Source organism: Natator depressus, chromosome 1 (genome assembly GCF_965152275.1).
Source record: "Natator depressus isolate rNatDep1 chromosome 1, rNatDep2.hap1, whole genome shotgun sequence".
Lineage (NCBI taxonomy): Eukaryota > Metazoa > Chordata > Testudines > Cheloniidae > Natator > Natator depressus.
In genome coordinates, this window is record NC_134234.1 from 35,770,935 (window position 1) to 35,780,396 (window position 9,462).

Below are 9,462 nucleotides of genomic sequence, written 5' to 3' on the forward strand. Positions count from 1 at the left end.
CTGAGGACACTCAACTAATATGCTGCCTCAGATTCAGGATGGTAATGCCTCCATCATTCCATCTCTGCAGGTTGAGAATTGGTTCATGGCTCTCGACTTGCAAAAGGCATACTTCCACATAGCCATCCATCTGGCCCACAGGTAGTATCTAAGATGAGGCCCAACCATTAGCCAAAAAAGGTACTGCCATTCAGCCTGTCCACTATGCTGACAATCATTACAAAATGCCTAGTTGTGGTTGCAGCACACTTGGGAAGGCAGGGCAGTCATATCTACCCTTACCTGGATGACTGACTGATCAAAGACAGGTCCCAGCAAGAGGCAGCAAGGATCCCACTGTCCGTCCTGGGGAAATACAAAAGTAAAAATAATATTTTATCCTATTGCAAATGATAGACTTCATAAAAGCTACAGTAGACTGCAGATCATACAGAGTGTACCTGCGTGAGAACCACTTCCTGTTGTTGCAATCACTGCTACCTGAGATAAGATCCAATCCATCTACAATAGTAGGGATGTTCCTTGTGGCGTTCAGCCATATGTCGGCACATGTATGTGCCCCTGGAGCTCTGGGACAGGCGTGTTTACTCCCCAGCAAGGCACCAAATGCATAGGAATGTTGTGGTGCCAACTCATGCCCCACAGGGATGGTCTCCACTTCACCACCATGTGTGATTTTTTTTCATGGGAGCATCAGCAGACGCAGAGTGCACATATTTCCATGACCGATACTGCTGTTTAGAAGAATCTGATCTCTGACGTATGAGGCATATACACACTGTTGAAGTATAACATTGTATAAGGGGACATGCTGGATACATTGTATATGAGAGGGCATGCCAAAACATGTTACAAAGTATCTGAGGGAGCACACGTAGGGACAGTTAGCTTTTGAATGGAGAAGCAATTAAGATAGAGCCAGCATGTCTAAGAAGCAGGCATCAGAATGGAAGGTGTGAAGGGCAATTAGTTAAGTTAACTGGAAGCTGTTAAAGGAGATTGTTAAGGGTGGCAGGTAATTGAAGATACGTGACTGGTCTCAGGGATCTCGAAGGGTGGTGACTAAAATCTTTTTCTTCTTTTGTCTGTAACTTCTCTGTAACTTGTTCTCCAGCAAGCTGTATAAATTAAGAGACACAAGCCCCACTCGGGGGGCTCACTTCTAAATGTATTAGCAGAGCAGCTTTGCTAATAAAACAGAGTGGTCTGATAAATTGTGAGTCTGAGTCAAACTTTGACAACACCTACAGTGGGATCCACACGAATGACAACATTTCAAAGAACCAGAGTTACTGACCGATAAATAGCCCTTCTTTATAGGCCTTAATATTTATGAATCTTAGATTCCCTGGCACTTTTTTCCTTTTATTTTATTTTATTCACTAAAACATCAATCTCTAGGACTATATTATCTGCATCCCCACTTCCTTGCATCTTAACGTATTTAAGGTTAATTTTTTTATCACGTCTGTATCAATCTGAACATTTTAAAATTATTCTTTTTAGTATTTACAACAGTTTAAACCGGTGGGGGTGGGGGAGAGGGAGAGGAGTGAAATTTGTCCGTGCTTCCGACTTACACTAAAATGTATTTTCCTTAGGTTCTTTCTAAAGACCTGACCCAGCCACAATTCCAGGTGTTGACTTTTGATGATTTAGTTGCCGCTGGTGTTCCTATAGCACCTGAAGACCCTACATACTGGGATAACTTTTGTTCCAAGCAGGAGTGCCCAGCACGCCAGAGTACTCATTCAAGATAAGACTGTGTTTCCAAGAAAAGAAACTGAAATCTTTCAAAGACCACACATTGTTAGTCTGCGAAGCTTAATTTGAGTGTGTGTATCCATTTCCCCTTTTAGACCAAGATTTGGTTTCCCAGCCTCACAAACCTGCCACCTTTCACCCCCTTTCCCATATGCTGAGATCATGTCAGGCTAAAGAAACTGTGAAGTAAAAGATCTAAATTGACCCTGCACCTTTTTTTTCATTGTGTAATTTGCCTCTACCTCTGTGATTCTCATATCTCTATGATTACTCACTGCCAATAGCAGTGAACAGAGCTGCATTAATGCTGCTCTTGATGAGGAAAAAGTGTTTAATATTTAAAGAAAATGTGTTTTCATACTTAATTTCTGCTGATGTTTAAGTGATATTATTGCCTCTCTCTCATGAAATAATAATTTTATTCCAAAGTAGCTGGGCAAAGCCAAAGTAAAACAGTTGGTTAATGATGATGGCACTATTACTTCATAGCAAAAGTTCTATGTAAAATTATCAAACTTGTTTGAAGTTAATGGATCTACAGCTGTGTAAAACCAGTTTGAGAGTGTTCTAAGTCCTGGGCTTTTGGTGAGGTATGTCTCACACAGTCAGCCGCCTCCTCAGAATTATCTGTACTGATGAATCTCTCCACTAATAGTATATAGGTTTTTTGCCTCTCCTTTAGATATCTCATTCCTCAGAAGTGGATACATGCCCTGCAGTAGTTCTGCGTTTCTGGACCCATATTTGCATCTATGTTCTCTTTATTTCTAGGGACTGCTATTTTTTAAATACATAAGCACTGTCTGCCCTTTTCCAAGCAGGGCTGCAGAGCTGGAGCTGGGGGATGTAGAGTATTGCATTGTCATATAGACTTCAGAGAGACTTGGGAGAGAGCAATAGGTGCTGGAAGACAATTTCAGACTATTTGTCTTGTCCTTTCCAAAGAATACTTTTTCCCATTGTGTATCCTCCTTTTTAATCTATGAAGTGTGGATATTAGAGGTCATTTGAAAGGTGCAGGGAATGGATACTGACCAGAATCATTACTTCAGAATAAAAGGCTCAATTCTCTTCCCATTGTAGTCAAACAAAATTCATGTTGACTTCAATGAGAGTAGGATTATGCCCAAATTGGCTGTTGCCCTGCATTCTGATTGGGTGAAGGCCTGCTTGTATTATAACCTTTAAACTTGCACCTCTGATATAGGATTTGAGGCAGAAAGGAAATGGGTTTTATGGTCTTACAGAAGCTCCCATGCTGCTGATGCAGATAATCACTTCTTCACACTCAAATAATACCTGTTAAAATTATCCTTTTGCCTGCTTTTACAGCACACTTTTTAATTGAGCCATTAATTAATAAATAATTACATAATTCTCTCTCAATCATTACAGCTTTATCCTGTAGGTAGGAGTGAATCTGAAAATTAAGAATTTGTAGTACTGAAAGTGTAATGACTATTGGATCTTGGGTTAGGAGTCCCCCAGGGGCCAAGGTTATTCTGTTTAAAGTCAAGGGAAATTTCTTAATGGAGAAAACCAGCACTAAGTCCATTATACCCTGCTGATTGTAAAATTTTAATTTTATTTGCTAAAATAATAGCTGTGATAAGGATTTGTTGATAGATTTTTTTTTTCCAGACTACAATAGATGTTTAAAAATAATCCTGTTTATTAGTTGTTGGTCTTAATTGTCACTGCTGCTGGTGTTTCAGACCAAACTGAGAATCCAGTGCTTTTTATCAGTCTGCACTGCAAACACTAAGCCCCATTGGCAAGTGCATAATAAATTTTATCATCTGCAGTGAAATAATTCGCACTGTTGTAGGTGATCACATTTAGGCATGGGAGTTAATCCTGATAACACCTCTTTTGGCTGGCTAATAACTAATAAGGTTGTCCATTTTCAAGGCTGTATCTGTAACTAGAAAGTTTAGAAACTTAAGGGTTGGTACTCCTCCAAACTCTCTCACCACTCACCCCCCAAAAAAGCATTGATTATGAAAGACCAGGCAGAATCACTAGGAAGACTCCAAATCCTCACAATACACAGATTTCCTTTACATTTGAATTTCTGTTGCTCTGGGTAAAAAAACAGGATTAATCTAACTTTTGCAAATTTTATCAAGCAGTAATGGTAAGAGATAGTGTTGGCTTGTGGAAACTCAGATGAGTCATATATATCTACAATTTCAGATCTTAGCAGTATTGATAGAATTATTTTACATTCATATGCACAGAAAAGGAGCAATCATAAGGGTATAAGAGTTTCACATGTCTATACACTAAGATCTTCTAATACCCTGGGTATGTGAACAATTATTCTCACAATCATAAGAATTGCTTTCTGAGCATATACTACTGCTGTAAATAATTATTTAGAAAATAAACTGAATCTCTTCTTTAACCAGTGTTATGCATGTGGAGCACACATTAAAATCAACATTATGGTCATGTATAGAAGAGTTAGTGTAATTGAATATCCAAGGTGAAATCCTTAATATGGCTGTAAATGATCTATCTATTTAATGCTTTAGGGCTAGATTTTTTAACTTCGTTCTTTACAGAAATACCATGGTACAAATTGTGATAAATGTGTTTAACTTTGGCATATGTCTGTGGTTTTAAAGTGTCTTATGTAAAGATTATAGTTTAGTGACAGAAATACTTTTAAGACATTTTGCATCTATGTGAAAAGAGCGTTATGTTGTCATTTGACATGAGTATATGGCTGTACGAAGTAGGTCATATGACTCGAGCAGGCTTACGCTATCAAGATTTATCTTCTTACTATATTACAGAAGCAAATGGGCTGAAATAATGAACACGTTAGCTGAAGCTAACATTGGTATTCAGTTTTTTAAAAAAAAAAAGGTGTAAAGCACTGATATGTTCACAGCTAACCACATTAACAAAATCAACATAAAAAAGATGTTGCTAGAAAGACCTGGATATGAAAAGAAATATAAGCTAGAAATGAGGCTACAGATATGAACATGAGCATCATCTCTCTTGGAAAAACTACCCGTTGGATGATGCTTCCCAGCTTTAGTGACCATGCACAACTCTGTTTACTTTGATGGTGTTTGTTCATGTTGTTTTTTAGTTTGTAACATCCTTGGGGAAGTAATCATGTTTTTGGCATATGTCATGCACATTCTATATAAAATTTTAATATCCAAATATTGTAAATATTCTACATTATTTACTCTTACATTAATGAGAAGTTCTAAGGTTTTTGTTTATTGAAATAAAAACTTCTTCTAAAATTGAAGTAGTGTTCTAGCATTCTGGATCTGTTCTGCTGTTTTTTAAATAATAAAGGTTGTTTGCTTATAGCCAGACACATTTTTGAGGTGACCTCTCAAGCTAAGTAGGGTTTGACTTGTGGTGGTGTTAGATTTCCAAGGAACACCAAGAACCTGAGGCAAGTAACATTAGTGAGTGTTAGCCGATGGCCAGGGATGTTTGGTGAGGTGCCAGCTATGCCCGTTTATACCATCTGTGACTTTAACCGCTAGGACGCACTGTCCCTTCGTGGCGGGCAGCCTGGGCTAGGCTGACGGATGCCCCAAGGTCCTAACCACCTGTGACTTTAACTGCTAGAGCTCAGAGCTCCTTCGCAGCGGGCAGTCAGGATTGACTGACAGGTGCCCCAAGAGTTTGCCCCGTGGAGGCGGCACAACTCAACGCTAGGCTCTTAGTACTCTCACCTAATGGCCAGGCTTTATAGCCAAAACGGCTGAGGTTCTTTAATTGTGTTGGCTGCTTTACAGTAAACCAGAGAAACAAGTCAGGCTTATGCATAAATGGTTACCAAAATTTATTAAACTAGATTCTAATCATGTGGTTACAAAATTGCTAGTGCCTACTTATTTAAGTGTAGAGATGTTACACACACAAACAAGTTACAAAACTGAAGCTACAATCCTAAAGAAAGAAAACAAAGTATAGAGCTCTATTTCAAAATATGTGTACACTAAAGATAGGAGATCAGGTGTGGGTGCTTCTTACCCTCCTTGCATCTCTCGATTCCAGCGGTGCCAAGCCAGGATCGGTCACTCAATTCCGTGGAAAGACGAATAAGGGACAAGGCTCAGGGACCCTCTTAGCTGCAGAAGCCTTGGGAGGCTGTCACTTATCTGACCAGCAGATAGATAGTGAAAAGCACTCAAAAATCATGGTGCTGTAGGTCCCCTACTTATACCTCTGTACTCCTTTATTCTCTTTCTCCTTTCTTATGCCAAATTGGGGCTGGTCTGTCTGGGCGACGCCAGCTCTCGCAAGAGTAGTTTACACTTGCAAGGGAGAGAAACAATAAGTTTCGACTACCAGACATTCCTTTTATTAGGGTAAATATTTTCCCACCTAGGATGTTGGTGTGTGTGCATCATGCTATTTAGTAGGGGCTAAGAGCCATGTCTGTCACAGCGCCTCTGCCTGCTGTGAGCCTAATCGTTGTATATGTTCCCAGAGGCACATTGTAGCAGCACACCTGTGCTTTTCACAGCTTCAAAGGCTGTGCTGCTGTTTATGTTAAGTGCCCTGTTCTGGCTTCTGCAATGCTGGTCTGAGGGGGGGGGGGGGCTGGCTGTCTGGCTACAGTGAGTCAATAGGCATAATGCTGTGCTCTTAATCAGTATTGAATCTATGCTAGAGCACAGGACAGTATGGTGCTGGAGGTGGCATCTTGCAGATGAGGCATAAAACTAGGATTCTGACCACTTGTGGTCATTAAAGATTTCATATCACTTTTTGTAAGAGTAAGCATGTTATTCCCTTTCTCCTGGCCAAATACCAGTAGGATAATTACATTCTGTCTACCTAACTTTCTTCTGCAGCTTTGATTGGGTAAGGTACAGTATTCTTCACTTCCTGCCTTAAACTGTGGCACATGTGTGCTGTTGAACAGATACTGTTTTCCACATCAGAGATAACTGCATTTTAGTGGTGGGAGAAGTAAGCCCCTATAGAGCCCTTGTTTAATTTGCAAGAAGGCTTAATTTGTTAATGGTGTAAGGAGCTTTGAGTTCTTCTTTGAGTAATATGTATATGGAATATATATATATATATATACACACACACACACACAGAGTGTCTTCAACTCTTGGGCTATATGGCAGCTTGCACCTTTGTAACCAGTCACACCTGGCTACACCTCCACTGCTTCCAGGGTTGATGCAGAACAACCTACTGTCCAAGCAGGGACACCTGGGACAGGCAGGCAACTTGCCCCTTGCATGTAAAGAACTCCCTAAACTGGTGAAAAGAGCAACTCAACATCTGTGTGGGTGTCCTTTTCTCTCGCACAACCACATCAGTGTCTAACAACCGACGGAGCCCACCTTGACACCCTCATGGTTCAAGGTGGGTGAACAACCCACAAAGCCAGTCTTCACATCAGCCTATTGGAGCTCAGAGCAGTCAGGAACACTTGCCTCCATTTCCTGCCCCTCATCAGGGACAAGCCAGTCAGGGTCACAATGGACAATATGTCCTGCATATGCTACATCAACAAGCAGGAAGGAGCAAGATCCTGCTCCTTGTCTGCCAAGAAAGACACAAAACTCTGGAACTGGTGTATAGCCCACCATATCCAGATTTCAGCGGTCTACCTCCTGGGCATCCAGAACACCCCACCTAATGTCCTTAGCAGACATTTCTCCCACTATTATGAATGGGAGTTGGACACTCCCTCAGGTTCCTCACAGCATATTCAGGAGATGGGGGCTGCCAGAGATCGAACTTTTTGCCACCTCCAAGAACAGGAAGTGCCCTCTGTTCTGTTCAAGGGGAGAGTGGGGGTCTGGGTCACCACTCCCTGGGGGACACTTTCCTTCTACCATGGAAGAAGAGTCTGTTCTATGCCTTTCTCCCAATGCTCCTAATTCTAAGGGTACCAAACAAGAAGGCAGTACAAGGCCAGAGTTATTCTCAAAGTACCTACCTAGCCAAGACAAGCATGGTACACTTGCTTGCTTCAATTCTGTGTCCAACCATTGGTCAAGCTCCCCACCATTCTTCATCTCCTGTTTTAGGTTGTGGGTTGCGCTCGTTACCCCAATCTAGTGGTTCTATGCCTCGGCTTGGTTCCCAGATGGTTCTTAGGAATAGAGGCTTCCTGCTTTCCGGAGGTATAGTAGAAAAACATCAACCTACTTACCTGCAGAAATGGAAAAGCTTTGTCCATTGCTGTGGTTGTTGCTACCTCCACCCTGAATTGGTTCCCTTTTCCCTCATCCTGGATTACCTGCTGGATCTGAAGACATCCAGCTTATCTATCAATTCAGTCAAGATACATCTGGCTGCCATATCAGCCTTTCATTGCCTGGTCAAGGGATTCTCCATTTTTGCTCATCCAGTATCATCCCAGAATTATTAATGGTCTGGCTAATCTCTTCCCCTACATTAGACACCCCACCTTGTCTTGGGACCTCAGCCTGGTTTTGGCCCACCTCACAAGACCTCCATTTGAATAACTGGCAGCCTGATCCCTATTTCATTTATCTAGGAAGATGGCTTTTTTAGTTGTCATCATGTGAGCCCTTAAGGCCAGGGAGATTGGAGCCTTGATGGCAGATTCCCCCTGTACAAAATTCTTTAACTATAAAGTCTATTTCTGTCCACATTCTAAGTTCCTACCGAAGGTTACATTGGATTTGCATCTTAACCAATCTATCCATCTACTAGTATTTTTTGAAGCCTTATAGTTCTCAGCAGGGATTCTGTTCCCATACCCCGGATGTTAGAAGGGCCTTGGCCTTCTAACTGGATAAGGCTAAGCAGGTTAGGAGATCACCTAGACTCTGTCTCCTTCGCAGATAGATCGAAGAGGACTCCCATATCTGCTCAAAGACTTTCAAAATGGATATCAAGTTGTATCTCTACCTGTTACGTATCTTCAGGTCCTTGGCGCCCTTCCCCAGAGGATAAGAGCGCATTCAGCCAGGTCACAGGCAACCTCTACTGCATTTGTGAAGAATATTTCTATATCTGAGATATGTAGAGCCACTATCTGGACTTCAATCCATATGTTTTCAAAGCATTGCTCCCTGCCTGATGGGGCACTTGGCTCTGCAGTACTATCTTCAGTTCTGCACCCTGTTCTGAAACTGCCACCTCTTTCTGGGGATACTGCTCAGAAGTCACCTGAAGTGGAGCACAAATTGCAACAAATCTTGTACAAAATATATTATGTAAGCTTTCAATGGAAAAGTTATGATTTGCTAAATAAGATTATCTTGTTTAAATCCGTGTATCATCACTAGGGCTCCGTGTCTGTCATGGAGGTCACAGATTCTGTGACTTTGCATGACCTCCCATGATTTCTGCAGGGGTCAGTGTGGATGATCCCAGGGCCAGCTGCTCAGGTGGCCCCCAGGACAACCACACCAGCCGCTGCTGGAGCGGCACTGGGGGCAGCCATAGTCTGCGGCCCCCAGCAGCTGGTGCTGCTGGCTCCAAGTGCCACTCCTCCCCCAGCAGTGGCCCTTCCAGCACCCACCCCCCTCAAGATTTAATCACGCTTATGGACAGGTCACTGGCCATGAATATTTGTTTATTGCCCATGACCTGTCCATGACATTTACTAAAAATACTCATAAATAAAATTGTAGCTTTAATCATCACTGTATCTAAAGTTAGAATATTGGCTAAATATCTGTTTCCCAAGTATGTTTGTTCCTGGGGTAACACCCG

The 9,462-nt window shown here is 41.7% G+C and overlaps 1 protein-coding gene across 1 annotated transcript in view; it reads left to right on the forward strand.

Moving 5' to 3' along the window:
* Nucleotides 1–4,681, forward strand: part of AASDHPPT (aminoadipate-semialdehyde dehydrogenase-phosphopantetheinyl transferase) — a 57,807-nt gene extending 53,126 nt beyond the window's left edge. Inside the window, exon 6 of the mRNA XM_074957358.1 lies at nt 1,602–4,681. Within this exon, the coding sequence (XP_074813459.1) occupies nt 1,602–1,760 (159 nt within the window). The 3' untranslated portion in view covers nt 1,761–4,681. The remainder of the gene's footprint in view (nt 1–1,601) is intronic.
* Nucleotides 4,682–9,462: the final 4,781 nt, after the last annotated feature.